General features: G+C 48.6%; 1 protein-coding gene across 1 annotated transcript in view; it reads right to left on the bottom strand.

Moving 5' to 3' along the window:
- SAMD11 (sterile alpha motif domain containing 11) overlaps positions 1 to 9,003 on the bottom strand; it is a 179,550-nt gene extending 170,547 nt beyond the window's left edge. The window contains exons 1-2 of the mRNA XM_077837198.1: positions 8,532 to 9,003; positions 6,199 to 6,290 (exon numbers count right to left, since the gene is read on the bottom strand). Of these exons, the coding sequence (XP_077693324.1) occupies positions 6,199 to 6,290; positions 8,532 to 9,003 (564 nt within the window). The remainder of the gene's footprint in view (positions 1 to 6,198; positions 6,291 to 8,531) is intronic.
- Positions 9,004 to 17,665: the final 8,662 nt, after the last annotated feature.

Here is a 17,665-nt window from a genome sequence, read left to right as displayed (position 1 = left end):
CATTCTTCTCCACCCCAAGGGCAGATGACCCGAGTCACTCTGCCGGGTAGGTAGCGAGAGCGGCTCTGACCGCATTTGGACAGATCCAAGGAAAACCCACCTCAAGACCCCTGTATAGCTGTATTACTAACCCCACTGCCTCTGACCTAAGAACACTGCACAGTACTTGACACATTCTGAGCTAAACAATGGGAACTTTAACTGACCCCACACACTTTGTTTCTAAATTAAAAAAAAAAAAATTTAGATCTTTTCCAGCCTCACACACAATTGTGTGGCCATGACAAGAACCAACCCAAAATGAAACAAAACAAACACCCTCTATGTATACCAAATCAACAGCAGAACTGGGCCCCAGTAAACAAATGAATTAACGTCACTGACCAAGTTATGCACAATTACCATGAGCCTGGCATTCAAGAAAAGAGGTAGAGGGATTTTAAAATATATTTTACTGGGATTTCTCTTTTGTTTTACTGCACCTATGCCACGACAGGGTTTTAAGAAGCCTGCTCTTCCATCTTTACATGTGACCTGCACTTCAAACCCACGGTAGGTAAGGCAGACTTTCAAAGAGAAATCCTAGCTGTGAAAAGACAGAACTCAAGAAAAAAAAGAAAGAAACAAAATCCCATGTTAAATCCTAAAACATTTGCAGAGGCAGTCTGGCTCAGGTCATTATGAAAAATACTCTAAGGGTCAGGCTGGTGATGGAAACAAAGGGTATTCATGCTAGAAAATGCTTCTCCTTTGCTATACTGGGCATACAATCCTTAACATTACAAATCTAAGCCCTTTTGCTCTAATGACAGAGATTTTAGTGCTGGCCTCTGCAAAATCATCCCCCCGTCCCTCCCCACTTCACTAAGGTGACTGTCACCTATGAACAGGTCAGGCCTTCCTTGGGGGCCTGACAGAGCCAGAAAAAACACTCACCAACACCTAGAGCAGCACAAGCCTATCCAGTCTAGGGGCTCCTTTAACTGCAGAGACTGAGAGCTTTTGGCATTGTGCATGTGCAGGAAAGTTTAAGGGGACTGAGGGGAAATGCTGAATAATGGTTCATAGCTGAAATGCCTTGGAATGCACCAAAGAGACTTTCGTAATTTAAACCATTCTTAACTGAAAATATTTGGGATCCATGTAAATGGGGGATACAGACCTAAGTATGCAATTTACGAGTCTCCTGCCTGCAAAAATTTTTGTGCCTTCCTGGCATCCTGCATGAGCAGGAAAACACAGGGGTAGAGACCCGGGCAAAATAAACCCTTATTTGAACTGCAACGATTGAAGGTGCATGAACCTAGTGGGTGGGGAGGGAGGGAGAGTGTCTAGCTCTCTTTAACCACAGACATAGAGGGTGCATGGGAAATCGGGGTGCAGGCCTATGCAATGCAAACTCTCCTTAACGCTGAAGATTTAGAAAAGATGCATAAAATCCGGAGAGCTCCAGCCCCCTTTAATTGCAAAGCCGGGGGGGGGGGTTCGGGGAACACACGCCTGGGCAGTGCCTGGACTCACCTAATGGCAAAGCTTTTTCTGCCTGCAAGCGCCTGAGTCCATGAAAGCCACAAACCAGGGCTGGGGGGGGGTCCGTCTGCCCGCCCCTAGCCCCGGAGTGACCCCCCTGCAAGCCCCCGCCTGTCTGCCTGATTACCCACGCGCCCGGTGGGCTCGGCCCGCGCGGCTCTGATTGATGCCCCGGCCAGGCTCCCAGACGCGCCCGGGGAGGGGGAGCCGCTGCCGCTGCCCGAGGGAGGAGACGCCGAGGCAGCAGGCGAGACGCGGCTGCTCCTCCTCCGCCTCGCAGGAAACCAGCGGTCGGTCACAGAACTAGCCGAGGCGCCGGCCGCCGTCTGCAGCTGCAGCAAACGAGCTGCGACGGGGCGGGGGGGGGAGCGATCCGGGCTCTGCCGGGGGGGGTGGGGGAGGGAGTCGAGCCGCATTCCTTGCTGCTGCTGCTGCTGCTCTGTGTGTGTGACCTGCCCGGTGCTAATGCAGGGGGGGGGGCACCCCCTGTCACAACCTCACTGCAGGGGGGATCCACATCAGAAGTCCCAGCCCAGTTCCTTAGCTGCCTAGGGGCAGCCAAGCTGGGAAGGCACCAAACAAGTGACCTGCTAGGTCTGGCATTGCTCTAGCACTCCCCTCCCCACACACACACACGCTTATTCTTGCAGACCCTCTTTGGGAGGCCAGGGCACATTCCAGGCAGAGAGATACCCTGAGAACAATGACCCCTCCTGAACCCTTGGCAGACAGGAGCTCACTTGCAATGGCTGGCCATGTTCCCCTCTGTCAACCCTGCCCAAGAAGCTGTGCGGGAAAGGGGTCTTTCTTTCCTTTTACTGGGTTGATTTTGCTTCCAACAATTTTACAGCAGCTGGTAAAAGGTTCAGGCCCAAGGTAAAAATCTCCAGCTCCTAAATCTCCTGCTTTCCCAAACTGGTTCCATAGCAATATGCAATTTACTTTCCAAATCAATCCTCCCTTATCAGACCCCAAAGGACCCAGACAGGGCCTGAGAGCAAGCACTGATTTTGATTAAAGCCCTTGATGTTACAAATTCATTTGACAGGGTAGAAGAGTTGGATAAACTCAATGTAACCTTTGGAGAAGGGAGGGCGGGGCCAGGTGTTTGGGTCATTCTGCTCTCAACTTGCAGCCCCAACAGGAGTAACTCACCCATAAGCAACTGGCTCTGCCCCATTTCAAAAACAATTCATGAGCTTGGCTGGCCTATTCCTGTTGACAGTAGGCCGATCTCATTTACACCAGAGTCCCAGCAGTATAAACTTCCCTGGACAGTATGGGGCCCACAGTTTCATTGTATGCTCTTGATACAACCATGTCAGAGGGACCCAGGTCTCACGGGTGTAATTCATACTTTCCTGCTGTATCTACAATATAAAATACAGTAAGTTCTGTGTAGTATGGCTAAGAGCCCCCTGCTCTCATTGATTCTTAAACCACAGTCATCAGACAGGGAAAGATAAATTGTCCCCATTTCTTAACTGTTTCCTAGCATAATTGCTTTGAATATATAGTACATGCAAATACCACAGCGCACTGTCAGGGGATTCCAGATTTAATGTAAAACCACCAGTATACACTGGAAAGAGAACCAGCTAAACCATGCTTGCCTGATAAAGGAAAGTAAAGTGCCAGAGGAACCTCTCATGTGAGTAAGGCAAGTGGGATTTGGTCCATGGATAGTAACTCACTTTTTTGTTCCTGGGTTGTAGAAAGAAGAGTAAAGTTAGCATCGATAAGGTTCTCCTTCAAGGGAGGAAGGATAGTCTTGTGGTTAAAGCGGAGGACTGGGAGTCAAGAGACCTAGATTCTGTTCTTTGTTCTGATGCAGTTTTCCTAGGCAAATGTGACCTCAGGCAAGTCACTTAAGCTCCAGTCCTACAATGAGATCTACCAAGTGCAGCCCTGTTTTTGTGCAGAATCCCACTCAAGTCTGTGGGGTTCCATGAGAACGCAGGAGGCCACTTGTATGGATCTTGTTGCAGGATCGGGGCTTGAGTACACAGAATTCCAGATTAAGTCAAGGGGAGCTGCAGGTGAAAATCAGACCCCCAAACCCAGAGCTGGTTCTGAGGGCCAGCAAACATGGTGATCGACCTAGACTCCAACTTTCAGGGGGCGCTGCACAACTCAGACTTTTTTAGGGGAAGGGAGACAAAAATGTTTTCTGTCCTGGCTGGCAAAACGGCTCAAACATCTTAGTACTTTAGCTCCTTCCATCTTTAAAATGAAGATAATGACACTTTCCTGCCACACAGAGGTGTGGTAAGGCTAAAGTAATTAGAGTTTGCCAAATGCTTTGAGACCCTATTATGCAAGATGCTATATAAGTGCATTGTTTTTACATTTTAATTTCTAAAAAGGAAAAGAACATTTTATTTTAAAAGGACTTGTATTAAGACACATTTATCAAATATAATTATCTCCATCTTTCACTTCAGTCATTTCTTAATAACTTTAGGTTGTCTTTCTGGAACACTACAACATACTCAATGGTTTTAACAAGCTTATGAAAATAATGGTTAGCTTTCTCATAGCATGAGCTACGCTCAAAGTAAGGAAAATTATGCCAAGAGCACGCTGATTGCTACACAAAAATAAACAAAATAAAACCCAGTTGCTGTGCTAAAAGAATCAGAATAAAGGTTATTCTGCTGTCAAAACCTTTTCTACTTCATCTCACTGGGAGAAGGGGGCTGGGAGACATGTCAAGAAGGATTTTCTTTTCCTTTCCTAATACTAAATGATCTATTTCCATTGATATCAGGAGTTTCCGAACTTTTTCAGTTTAGACCACATTTTAACATGGAGATAGTCTCCAAGACAACTCCCCTCCCACTTGCAATCAGGTAGCATCCCCAAGGCAACAACAGCAATTGCTTATGTAGAAAAGTAACCTTAGGAAAGTATTTAGTGTAGTTTTAGCTGTCTTTTAATGCAATTTAGCAGCTGGAAGTGAGGAGCAGCCAGCATCATGTGATCAGCCAGTTCTCAAGAGACCATCAGCAAGTGCTCTGCAGACACCATGGACTAAAGTAAAGGAGCCTCTCTGATCTGCAGGGTCAATAATAAAAAAAAAGTGCACAAAGGGCCCAACCCCGTAAACACTAATTACCCAGCATAGTGCTTACTACTGTGAGTTGTGTCACTGAAGTCAATGAGATTACTCATGGTAGTAAATGTTATGGGTGAAATTAGGGCAACCAAATAGGAAGTGTGAAAAATCGGGACAAGGGTGGGAGGTAATAGGCGCCTATATAAGACAGAGCCCTGAATACCAGGAATGTCCCTGTAAAATTAGGACATCTGGTCACCCTAGGCGAGATGCTGGCCCCATTAAAGTACATGGCAAAACTCCCATTAACTTCAGTGGGGCCAGGATTTCACCCGATGTGACTTACTAATTGTGAAATAGTAATTGAAAAATTATATAGTGAGATAAATAGTATCTTTAGGTTTTGTTCTGTGATGACTTTTTCAGTGTAAACAGCTACAGCACAATATGCTCTCAAAGAGTTAATACAGATTATATATTTGCTTTGACTTCTGCAGGCCACTTACTTAACATTTTTCTAAGCAACTTTTCATTTAAACATGCATATATATATATGAATATACACAGAAGAATCATTTAAATCTGGGATTCTAAATAAAGATACTCTACTTTCAGGGAGATTTACCATGTATGACCTCATAAAGACAACAGAAGAAAAAATATCCTTCTGGATAAAAAAAAATACAGAATAGCATTTGTTTCCACAGTTCTCATTATAAAAATGCATTCAGTTACAATGATTCTTCCAACTCCAGGATTTAGTTTAGTAATGTGAACCAAACAGGATTCTAACTGATGAAAATAATTGTAACTGTATGTTTACAGTGTACACACATATCCCAGCTATACATATTTTTAATGTCTTAGTTCTATGCAAGCCACACTTCTGATTCTGCAGCTCTCTGTATTTATGACATCACCATCTTCTCCATGGAAATCCTGATGTCACACATAATGAGATTTTAAGAGTCCCCAAGAAATACTCAGATGGGGGGATGGAAAGCACCATGAACTAAATGTTTAAGGTGAAGCAAAATAGAGCTATAAAAACAATGATCACTGTCAAGGATGAGAATGTTATAAAAGTTTTATTCTGGAGGGAGGAGGAGGTAAATCCAAAATATGTTTGTTAATCCTTCTCAAATTTATCTAGATTTCATAAACCTTTTGCATAACATGAGTATTCTGATCCTAACATGTGGGTACTTTTAATTTCCTTTGTTTCAGTTGCTTTACCCTTCCGTAAAATACACACACACACACACACACACAAAGGGGGGGTGAGGCTGGAGCTGGTGAATGATTTGCAGTTTGCATAGCTGTGATGTTTCCCCCCTCAATCACACATGCATACTCTGCATTACATCCTTTAGTTTAAGCACCGCTTTCCCCAGCTGCTCTGTTTGCAACCTCCCCTTCCTCTGACATTTAACAAGGCTGCAGCTATGCTCACAGGGCAAAACAGCACTTTGGAGAAGGCTCAGTGACTGACAGTCCCTAGCCCTTTAAAATCACAGTTCCTGATTAAAGAAGGAAAAGAAAAAAAAAATGGAAAAAAGAGAGTGGGGGAGGAGATTTGACTAAAACACATATTTTAGCAATAATCTTACCACTGGAGACGAAATTCGACACCCAGGGCAATCACAGATTGGAGGATGTACCTGTAAGATTCCTTTGGACATAAGAGTCTTCAAACTTTTCCCTGGATGCAGAGGAGGAGAAGAAAAAGAAACAGCACTGTTTTGTAAAAAAAAATAAATGGCTTTGCAGAAAAAGCAACTCGGATCTTTCCACGCAAACTCACAGAGCCCTTCTCTTCCCGTTCCCACCAGTACCCACCCGACATGGCTCATGCGTGTACCTTAATTGAACTTTCTACCCTGTAGAAATCGGGAAGAGAACCACCAGCGCAGCCCTCATTAGCTTCCCTCTAACCTTGTTAAAAATGTTCTCGCAGTCTGGAGAGATGACTAATGAACATAACAACCAGGCGCTCCAGACCGGCATGTCCACCCCCTTCCCCCACCACGCACACACCACCCCGGTGCCGTTCTGGGCACGGGTAAGGGATGCATTTGCAATTAAAAGCAACGGAGGAGATATTGAATGCAAACCACAAGGCAGCTCGAAACAGCTCCCCCCCGCCCGCGCCCTTTTCTCCTCCATCCATTTAACCTCAGTCCTCCTGACTCACCCCAGAGGGACTGAGATTTCCAAAAGACAGCCAGGAGCCCAGTGATAAAAACTGAGGAGAATAATAATAATTAGAGCGGCCCCTGGAGTTATTCCCCTCTTCTCTGGCGATCAATAAACAAGGCGAGGTGTCAGTCACCTCCTAATGGCTCTTCAGACCCCTGGGCTGACACCTCCAGCTCTCAGCTAATTACATGTCACACTGACTCCGTCTTTCCGCCTCTGCCCCCCACCCCCGCCTCCCTGTGCAGCGCGCCCAGGGAGAGCCAAGTCCTCAGCTCTCCACCTGCGGAGACACCCGCAGATCCTCCCCGCCGTCCCCGGGCTCTGGAACGGCCCCGCTCGGGTCCAGCTGCACCGGGGGAGGGGAGGCGGGGGAGGCGGGCAGCTGTCAGCAGAAGGCAGACCCGCCGGGGTCCCGCACCACCCAGCTGGTGGGCTGGGACCCCCCCCTCCCGCCCCCGAGGTGCCTTTCCTCATTTACAGAGCAACTGGAGTGACAAGCCGGCACATTTCTGCTTCAAGCACTCACAACTTCCAAACTCACTCCCCCCCCCCTTCTCCAGACACACACTCACACATGCAGCCAGTGACACAAACACAGAGACAACTACACACAGACAGCCACTACTATATACACAGGGAGATAACAAGAACACACACACAGAGTCACAGTTATAGATAACACAGATACCACCACACACACAAACGGATAAAACGACCCACACACCCCGCCACAACTATGCACACACAGATAAAGACCCACAACTATACACACACGGATAACAACAAGACACAGAAAACCACAACCATACACACAGATAACGCTAAACGGAGACAACTACACTCTTTCACACACATAACTGTACACACACCGAGACAACCCCGACTGCACACACAGGACAACTACTGAGACAGACATAGCTGCGCGCACACACGAAACCACAATTATACACACACTGCTCACCCAGCTCTAAACAGAGACAACAACCACAACGACACAGAGAGAGAACCACAACTGTGCACTCACGCACGCACAGACAACCACAACTACACAACTACACACACAACTACACACACGCACCCCCCAAAAGGAAATATCTGCCCCCCTCGCCCCGCGAGCACTTACTTCACCCGAGCGCTGCCCGCTCCGGCCTGTACCCCACCAACAAGCGCCCCGTCTCGCCAAAGCAGTGCGGCCCCCGGGCTGCTGCCGTTCGGCAACTGCACCCTTTTGTCAATTTCGAAGCGCCGCGCACCCGGCAGCCTCCCCAGCTCCTCTCACGCTGCGTGGCTGTGTCAGGTGCGGAGAAAAGTGCCCAAACCCCGCCGAGTGTAAACCCCCCCCCCCCCCGCCGCCGCCCCGCTTTAATCCACAGTCATTTCTAGACCCAGCTCCCCTCACATTTCTCCCCCAACCTTCCTTATGGCTCAGCCTCTGCTGTTCACGTTGAATGAAACTTCTGCAGCCGGGTGAACCCCCCTCCCCCGACACTCCCCTCCCTCTAGACTACCCCCAAGCTCCCGTCCCGCTCTGGAGAGCCCGGTATCGGGGGGATCTGATAGTCGGAGGGGGTGTCACTAAAAAGAGGGGGGCAGGGATCACAGAGGGATCCCCCAATCCAATGCTCACATGCAGCCAGCCTCCCCCTTTCACAATGCCTGGCTCTTTGGGGAGAGGGGCGTGCGCGGCAGACAGCCGTGCCACGGGGCACCCCTGCCCGAGGGGCAACGTTAGCCGTGCCCTTACCTTTGTGCCGGATGCTCCGCTTCCAGTCCTTGGCGGTCTCCCTGCCGCTGACGAACTGGAACTCGTTAGGGGTGAGCCACTCTCCCCGGTACCGGATGGAGGGTCCTTTGCTGCCCTGGCATAACTTATTGATGTAGAGCAGCGCCTTGTTCTCCCCGCACTCCACCTCGATGCAGGGCTCGCCGTTGTCGAAGAAGGGCTGGAAATCCGGGACGGAGGAAAAGCGCTCCAGCATCAGGTCCTCGGGGAGGCGGTGATGGGGGTGGTGCGGGTGGTGGCTCTCGTGGAAGCCCAGGTAGGCACGGTGGTGGTGGGCAAAGATCTGGTCGTAAGCCGGAGGGTGGGGGGTCACCACCGGGATGGCAGCGGCCGCCAAAGGGGCCAGATAGTCAGGTAAGGTCTCCATGGGCTGGTTAAAGGCAGCCAGGGCCATCTCCTCCCTGTCAGGTCGCTCCTTCTTGATAGCAGGCATGGTGCCGCCGCGCTCCCAGGGCGCCCTCGCCTCTCCAAAGCGCAGCGGCTCTGATGTCTCCGGCGCAACTTGCCCCCGCGCTGGCTGGAGTTTGGATGAAACGCGCCAGCAGCGGCAGCCGCAACAGCAGCACCTTTGGCTCTCGGGGGCCGGAGGTGGCGGGTAGCATCCCCCGGGGGAGCCCGCTCGCAAATCTCCGCGGCTGGGTCCCCAGCACAGCGGCCCGGGATCCCTCTCCCACCGAGCGGCTAATGCACCGTAGACCCGGGAGCCGCTGGGCTGCTCACGGATCTGCCCCTCCGGGCTAATACCTGACATCTTGGCGCGGTCCCTGCTGCCGTAGACATTATTTTGGTTTAAAACACTTATTGATCCCCCCCCCCACACACACACACACCCCCTCCCCGATCGACCCACCTTCCTACCACGCGGGAGGATTCCCCGCCACACGGCCCCGCGCCAAAGGAGACCGGGCTCCTCGCTTTTCTTTATTTAATCATGACAATTAAACCCCGCAACCCCTGCCCTCCCCTGCTCTCCCTCTTCCCTCCCCTCGCTTGCACAAACTGGACAGCGCCGTGGCTCCCAACGCGCCCTCCCCCGCTCCCCACTAGTTTGACCAGGCAAGAGAAGAAGTTTTTTTCGGGGCTGCCCCGCTTTCCCCGGCAAGCTGCAGAGCCGTTGCCTTTGCTCACGGCTTTATTAATGACCGGTCCTTACTACGATGAGAGCCCATTTCCCCTCCTGGCCAGAATCCTCATCATTAAAGACCAACTGTGTCACCACCCTCCTAATGGGATGCTGCCGCTACATGGCTTGTGTCCCCCCCCCCTCGCCCCAGCGCACTGCCCCTGTCCCGTAGGTCCCTACGTGTGGCGGGTGGGGGGCTCGGGCTCCCCCTCGCCCCCGGGACAGACAGGGGGAGAGGTTCTCAGGAGTCACACGGTGCAGTTCGGAGACTGACCAAACAAGATTTCCCTTCGCCGCCGCTTCTCTAACTTAGCCCATTTAAACAGCACAGGCGTTTACACACACACACAAAAGAGTGTGTGCGGGGGGGAGCAGCAAGCGCTCACTCCTGGAGAGGGGGGTTAGCGACGGACGACAGGCTGGCTCCATCGCCCCAAACTGAGCGTTTTTCAGCCAAAAGGGCGTGGGGCTGGTTGCACATGCCTGGTGCCACCTTGGAAAGTCAACATGCAGCCGTATGAATGAATGGGGGGGATGGGGGGAGAAGGGAGGAAATCCTCTGGGCACTTACTATGTTAAAGGAGGGAAGACAAGGAGGAAATGCACACTGTACATCCTATACTCATTTTTCTCTAGATCTCTATCTTGATACACACTCTCCAGTTTTACACTTGTTCTTTTTAGAGACTCTATTGCGAAAATCTATATCCTGTAAAGGGAGGTTAGATCCTTCCTTCCCCATGAGGCAAGGGGCAAGAGACTTAATATAAATTAACCTTAATATAAATTAACTGTGATTCATGCTAGTCATGCCATGAGTTCTTTCCCAACTGTGCAGTCTCTGGGAAATAGCTACAGGAGAATATTATGACTGAGGACCAAGTAACTTATTTGTTAGGGTCAATGTGTCTTGTATAGGATGGAGCAGGTTCCCTATACTGGGGTGCAAAGAGGCAGTGGGGTGCACTATAACAGAGAGCCTAATGAGGACAGATGTGCTGTGATGGAATAAGTGATCAAGAAGAGAAAACAATCAGAAATGATCAGTTTCCAGCATTCTACATTAAATATGCCCAACAAGTCTTGCAAGGTCAGTGACAGAAGGCAACAACTCCCTGACCCTAAACCCCGCCTCAGTAACAAACACTCTAAGCTTTCTATCTACATATATCCTTGTATTGGGGGTGGAGGGCTGAGCGGTAACCCCAGATTAAACGTGCTCTGCTACCAACAGGATGTGTATTCATTACTAGGACAATCAACCATCAGCAGAGTTAAGGGGGATAAGTGGAGCAGTTCCTAAACAATAATCATCCTTTGCACTTGTAGAATGTTCTTTAATTGAAGGATCTCAAAGCACTTCACAGACTTGGGTGAATTAAGCCGCACAGCACACCTGTGCGGGAGGTGCCGTTATGTCCATTTAACAGATGGAAAAACTGAAGCCCAAAGAGGTCAAGACTCAGACGGTGAACCCCTTATTGGCATGAGGGAGCAATCTACCCGTGCAAGTAATCAGTCCCACTGTAACTGCTCACCAGTGCGGGTAAAGGGTATATATTCTGGCTCTAAGTGAGATAGCCCAAGATCTCATGGGGGTGTTTCTGCCCTGTTGCTCACAGCGAATAGTATCATGCTCTGTGGGTAATGCCCTATAATCAATGGATACCTGTGTAGAAAGAACCACTCCACCTAATTAAGGGTAGTAGGTTCTGTCTGATGGTGTCTCAGTGGTAGAACTGGGGAGGGAACCGGAAGCGCTAGATCTCAGTTTCCTCTTGGACCTACTTGACCACAAGCCTTGTTCATAGGTTAGTGCTGCAGTTTGTTCCCCAAATATGCAAATTCTGGAACAATTGTCACTTCTAGTTCTAATGCAGAGGGCAGATTGACAGAGCCCTTAACCCTCTCGTCTAGGCTCTTGTGCTGCCTCACTTTGCTCTTACGTTCTCCGATTGCTCCAGAGTGCTGAGAAGAAATCATGACTGCTATTATCACCAAACAAGTTGGGGACAGTCAACCTGAAAGAAGCACTAGGAAAAGCTGGAGTTTTCTATGAAACAACAGAAGAGCATCTCAGAGTGGCGTTAAAGGCAGGGCGGCCATATTTTTGAGTACAAACATTGTGGTGGAACCCTCCAGCAGGAAATTTGCTCTTGTCCCCCTGCAACACCTTCTTGCCACGTAGGCTTGGCTGATCTGGAATTGCAATTAGCACACCGCAGTGCACTGAAACCACGTCTCCATGATTCCTCCAGGAGTGCGCACAGGACTACCCCCTCTTTACAGCTCCCAGACCCTGCTGACCCAACTGCCCTGAATTCACACTTGAATACCCTGCCTAAGAGCACAAATGTGTTGCCATCCATCCAGACAGCCCTTAGCAAACAGCTGTGATGAAGCCCTCCTTCATTCTGAGACCTTTTCTTTACCTTAAAAAAAAGTTGGCTTGTCAAGGGGTTTTCCCAGTACTTTCCCTCACTTTTCATCTCTGCAGAACTGAATTCAAATCTGGGGTTAGTCATAAGTGAAATGAATGTGGCAATCTCAGTTCTAGCCCCTATATGGAAAGACATCGATAGGCAGATGTCTATCTGCTCATGGGTGTTTCATTCCTGGAAGAGCCGACATTGTTGCAGGCCACAATTGAAGTACTTTGGTTGTGTTCTGCAGAGGCACAGCGGGGCTTTGAGCTCCCCCACACACCTGAGGTGTGGTGGCAGCACTGGGGGAACCATGCTTCCTGCCTGTCCACACTATAGCCCGTCCTATCAACCTCTCACTCTCACAAGCACCATCATTGACTACTGGATGAATCCTTCTGACCTCCTCCCCAGCTCAACTAAAGCACAAGAACACCGGCTGGAGTCCAACCGTCTGGATGGCTGAGTTCAACAGCGGGACGCCTGATGCTGCTCAGCTCTGGCCTCCACAGAAGAATTCTCAGGGATTAGTGTAAAGAGATTCACCAGATCAGAAAGATATTGACAAATTCACACACACCAGAACAACACAGAGAACCATATACAAAGAAGGCGCAACTTGCAAATGCTAAAACTAAGAAGCTGGGAAATATTTGGAAGTCTGGGGGCAAGATTCATCCCTGCTGGGGCTGTGATTCATCCTGTAAACCCCATGCATCAGTGCGGGGTGCCGTGTGCAGGAGGGATTCGTTCCTGGAGCAGGGCAGGTAGTGTTTACACTGTTGGCATCATCCCAGGTTTAACCAAGTGAGGTTAGCTTTAAAAGGATGGTCAGAGCTCCATAGGGATCCTGCTGGCAGAGGCTGCCTGAGGATATGCTGAATCAGGGAATCCTCCAGGTACAGCTCACTTTTGGGGCTGCACTAACCAGCTCTGGTCTTGCAGTGGAGTAGAGGTTATGGGTGCCTTACCTCCTGCAATCCCCACTCAGGAGGCTCTGGAGTGGGGACTGTGTTTTTGTTCTGTTTGTACAGCACCTCGCACAGCAGGGTCCTGGTCTATGACTGGGGCTCCGAGATGCTACTGCAATACAAATATTATTACATTTTCCATTGCCAGGATCCCTGCATTCTGGAGTGTATCACTTAGGGCTGAATCAAGCTCAGGGTCTTTTATTTCGCTCTCAGATCAGAAGTGCCAGACAAGTGCAATGTATTAGCTATAGTGTAGACCAAGTTATGAGAAGAGATGGTCTTGTGCTTAAAGTACAGAACTGGAGGCAAAGAGATCACTGACTGTCACAGACTTCCTGCGTGACCTTGGGTAAGTTATTTACATGCACACAGCCTCAGTTTTCCCATCTGTAAAATGGGGATAATACTTTCCTTAGTTTAACTGGTTGTTATTATTTCTTTGTGTTACAGTAGTACTTAGTCTCCAGCTGAGATCAGGGATCCATTGTGCTAAACCCTGTACACAGACATAGTGAGAGAGAGTCCCTGTCATTAAATAGACGAGACTGACAATAGAGTTCGAGGGGAAACAGAGGCACAGAGGGGTCAGTGATGTGCGTGAGTTCACAGATTAGGTTACTGGGATAGCTGGGAGTAGTACCCAAGTCTCCCAACTCTAATAATTCCTATATAGCACTTGTCATCAATAGACCTCAAAGCGCCTCCCAATCTGTAAAGTATTTATCCTCACAACACCCCTATGAGGTATGGCAGTGCTATTACCCCACTGCATAAATGGGGAACCGAGGCACAGAGAGGCTAAGTGACTTGCCCAGGATCACACATGATGGCTACAGCAGAGCAGGGAATTGAACCCGAATCCTAGGACAGTGCCTTAACCATGGGGCCACACTTTCTCCCCAAAGGGAGTTGTGATGCTTACATCATTAATGACTGTGAAGTGCTCTGAAACCTTTGGATGTGAAGTGCTGGAGAAAGGCAGAGTATTATAACCATTACCCATATTTATCCCTGGAGTTGTGACTCAAAGAGATATCAACAACTTCTCTCCTTCATTCCTCTCCCCAGGTCGCCTCCATAAAATTACCTTGATAGTATCAAGTACGGGAAGCATATGTTTGTCCCTGAAACATGCTATTGAATTGCCCTGAGTTTCCTGAAAGAGAGAAGCAAGACCAGTCCAACCACCATGACACCATTTCCTGAGCCAATCAAGCTTCTGCCTGCCCCAGAGGACATCAGGCTGCCTACCAGCCAAGACGCTAGGCTTTTTATCTTTTGTTGCATGCCAGGTGTAGCCCTGCCATGTGATGCTCTGTGTTCACTGCAGCATGCGAGCAGTCCAGCAGAGCTGCTGGAGTCACGCTCAGCGGGATCGGTACTGGAGGTAATGTTAGCCTCAGGCCAGACTGCTTCATTAGGGGAGATATTTTGACAGCCGGGCAGCAAGAGCAACAGCAGGCAGGGCACAAGTGGGACTTCTGGGGAAGGGGGTGTGGAGACACTGAGAAGGGTTCTGCTGTTCAACCTCTCCCCCCCTCCCCCCCCCCCACACACTGGGGAATGCTGGGTTTTACCCTTTTCAATCCATTTGAGACAGTGGTCAATCTTTTACATCAACTTTTTGGAATGAAAAAGAATCACTGATGGATACAATTAGATGTTTTTCTTTCCTGTTTTCTGAAAGAGGGTCAACGCTGATGTGAGGTTACTGCACCAACCTGAACCTGTACACTGCAAACGCCCCCGACAACACACATTTCACTCCGATTGTGCATTTTCCATACTTTCCCAAGAACAGCCTGGTACAGCATGTGTGGCATAAGGAGATCTCGCCTCATCAAGCTTTCTTCACACAACACCTCCTCCAAATTCGCCTTCCCTAGAAAAGTCATCCGTAAGCCAGAAGACTTAACCCAAAGACTTAGGCACTCCCAGCTCTGAGAGAATAAAGTGGAGGAAGGAGGGCTGTGATTTATGTGAAAGCCATGGATATTATCTCTAAATTATCTGCTCCCTCCCTCTAAATATCCAATAACTCCCCATTCAGGGCATGCATTTCTCCCCCCACACCCTGGATAGTTTGCATTATCATTTACTAGGTATATTGACTTATGTCTGCAGCCTTGAGAGCCTTGCATTCCATTAGACAATGCCACACACTAAGAATTCCACAGTTAGAGCACCAGAAAGTTGGGGTGTATTAACAGCATAGCCGTGACTCTGTGGGTGTTCTGGGCTGGAGCACCCATAAGGAAAAAGTGGTGGGTGCTGAGCACCCACTGGCAACCCTCCTATCAACTCCTCTCTTTCCCCCAGTGCCTCCCGCCTGCCTGGAGGCCTCGCTGATCAGTGCTTCCCCTTTTCTCCCTGCGCCTCCCTCCCGCCACGATCTGCTGTTTTGCGGCTTACAGGAGGCTCAGGAGGGAGGGGGAAGAGCGAGGGTGTGGTGCGCTCAGGGGAGAGGGCGGAACGGGGAGGGAAGAGGTGGAACAAGGGCAGGACCTTGAGGAAAGGGGTGCGGTGGGGATGGGGCCTGGGGCAGAGCCGGGAGTCAAGCACCCCCCAGCACGTTGGAAAGTCTGTACCTATGATTTTCAGAGCGCTATCTTTGAAAAGTGCCACAGGTGGGCATGGACCCGTGCAGACATATTAGCAGACAAGAGGTCTGAGTCTCCTCTCTTGCATACTGATTTAAATCAAGGATAACTCCACCGAAGTGCAGCTACACTGGGGGAAGTGGGGTCAGAATCACGCCCGAGGTCTCTATCTCAAAAAGATTAACATCAAAGGTCATGATCCTGCTTCCATTAAAATTTCCACTGACTTCAACAGAAGCAGGAGCAGGCCCCGACTTTATTGTACAGTATCAAGCAGCAAGTGAAAACCTACCAAATGACATTTATCAATCAATCAACTCAAGTGCTCCTTCTCAGCCAAGCTCTTTGAGAGCAAGGAACATGGCCACATTATAAGTTGTCTGTGTGATGTCAAAGATTTTTATAACAGACACCAGTGGAATAAGGAGCCCCATATTAAGGCCAACATTACATTAGGCATTGTCTCTGAACAATCACTCTTGTTGAAAGAGCCTTCTCCTCTACAGCTCCGGCCACATGCCATCCTAAAATGCATCTTTTCTCCCTGGCCAGTGGCACTCTTTTGCTGATGTTGTGTATTATTAGCTTTGTAACTGCACTGAGAGACGCCGGATATCAAAGCTGTGATACAAAAAAATAAAAATAAAAAGCCTGCTTTTTTTCCCCCTTTTGTTTCAAATGCTCACACTTTGTACCACTCTGATTTGTGCCATTACTGAGGAAAAACACATTGTGTCAAAAGACCGTGGCAGAAATGGTCACAACGTGTGAATCTGAAGCTGGATGCTGTCCCAACACTTGTAGCTCACTCACCCCACTTTCCCTTCCTCCTTTCCTAAAATCACGATAACAACAGGATACACAGGCAGCTGTGTATAGCTGGAAGCTATTGCTGGGTTAGGTCAACCAAAAGTGAGTGAATGTCAGTAAGAAGATAATATTAAACAACCTGTCCAAATTAGTATCATAAAAGGACAAGTCATGACATCCTCCTTAACACACTCTCTCTCACACTCACACACATACACACACACCATAAAAGAACAAACACCATAAAAGAACAAGTCACGGCATCCTTCTTAACACACATTCTCACACACACCGACACATTCAGTGGTCTTGTCTAGAAAAGGATAAAAAGCATGCAGTTAGAACACGTTAGCTAGCACATTGTAACTTTTGTGTTGGAAGAGCTGAGTGTAGACATGGTAGACTGCTTTTAACATGTGCTAAACTGGTCAAATGAAAGACTGTGGGGAGCTTAACTTGACCAGCTTAGCACATGTTAAAGGACACACTGCTTGGTCTAGAGTAGACTTTTCAAACGTGCCAGAGCTAACGTTCTAGCAACACACCTTTAAATCCTAGTGCTGGTCTATCCTGTTTTTGTGCTGCTTATAAGTATGTAAGTTTAGAAACTGATATTGTTAAAGTGGTACAACCTCTTAGTAGCTATGGGAATAATCTACACTGATAAAAGCACCTTTATACCAATATAACTGCATCCACACTAGCAAGTTGTGCCACCCTAACTATATCCACTTCTAAACCAATATGGTTATAGCAGCTCAGAAGATGTGTGTGGATTAGCCCCTAACCTAGACAAGGCCACAGACACACTCCTAGAAACACACAGACATTCTTTTCTATATAAGTATATGGATACCACATTCACAAGGATACACATGCAGACACAGTCACACACATGCAGAATCACACACAAATACACGTGCATACTCTCATGCAGAAGGCTGTTGCAACAAGAATTAAGGTTCAGAGAGAAGGAGGGTATAATGTTGTCCTTAACATGAGGCTCCTTAATAACAGCACCAGTGTCTGTTAAAAAAGTCTTTTATATCACACAGACAACTCACAATGTGCCCAGATTGCTTGCTCTCAAAACCCAAACTTGTACACACACAGAGAACCACACCCGCTCACATGCAAACACTCATTCACACCTCCAAGATCTGGC

Source organism: Eretmochelys imbricata, chromosome 18 (assembly GCF_965152235.1).
Source record: "Eretmochelys imbricata isolate rEreImb1 chromosome 18, rEreImb1.hap1, whole genome shotgun sequence".
Taxonomy (NCBI): domain Eukaryota; kingdom Metazoa; phylum Chordata; order Testudines; family Cheloniidae; genus Eretmochelys; species Eretmochelys imbricata.
The sequence above is the reverse complement of the archived record's forward strand: the minus strand, read 5'-3'. Positions and strand labels throughout refer to the sequence as shown.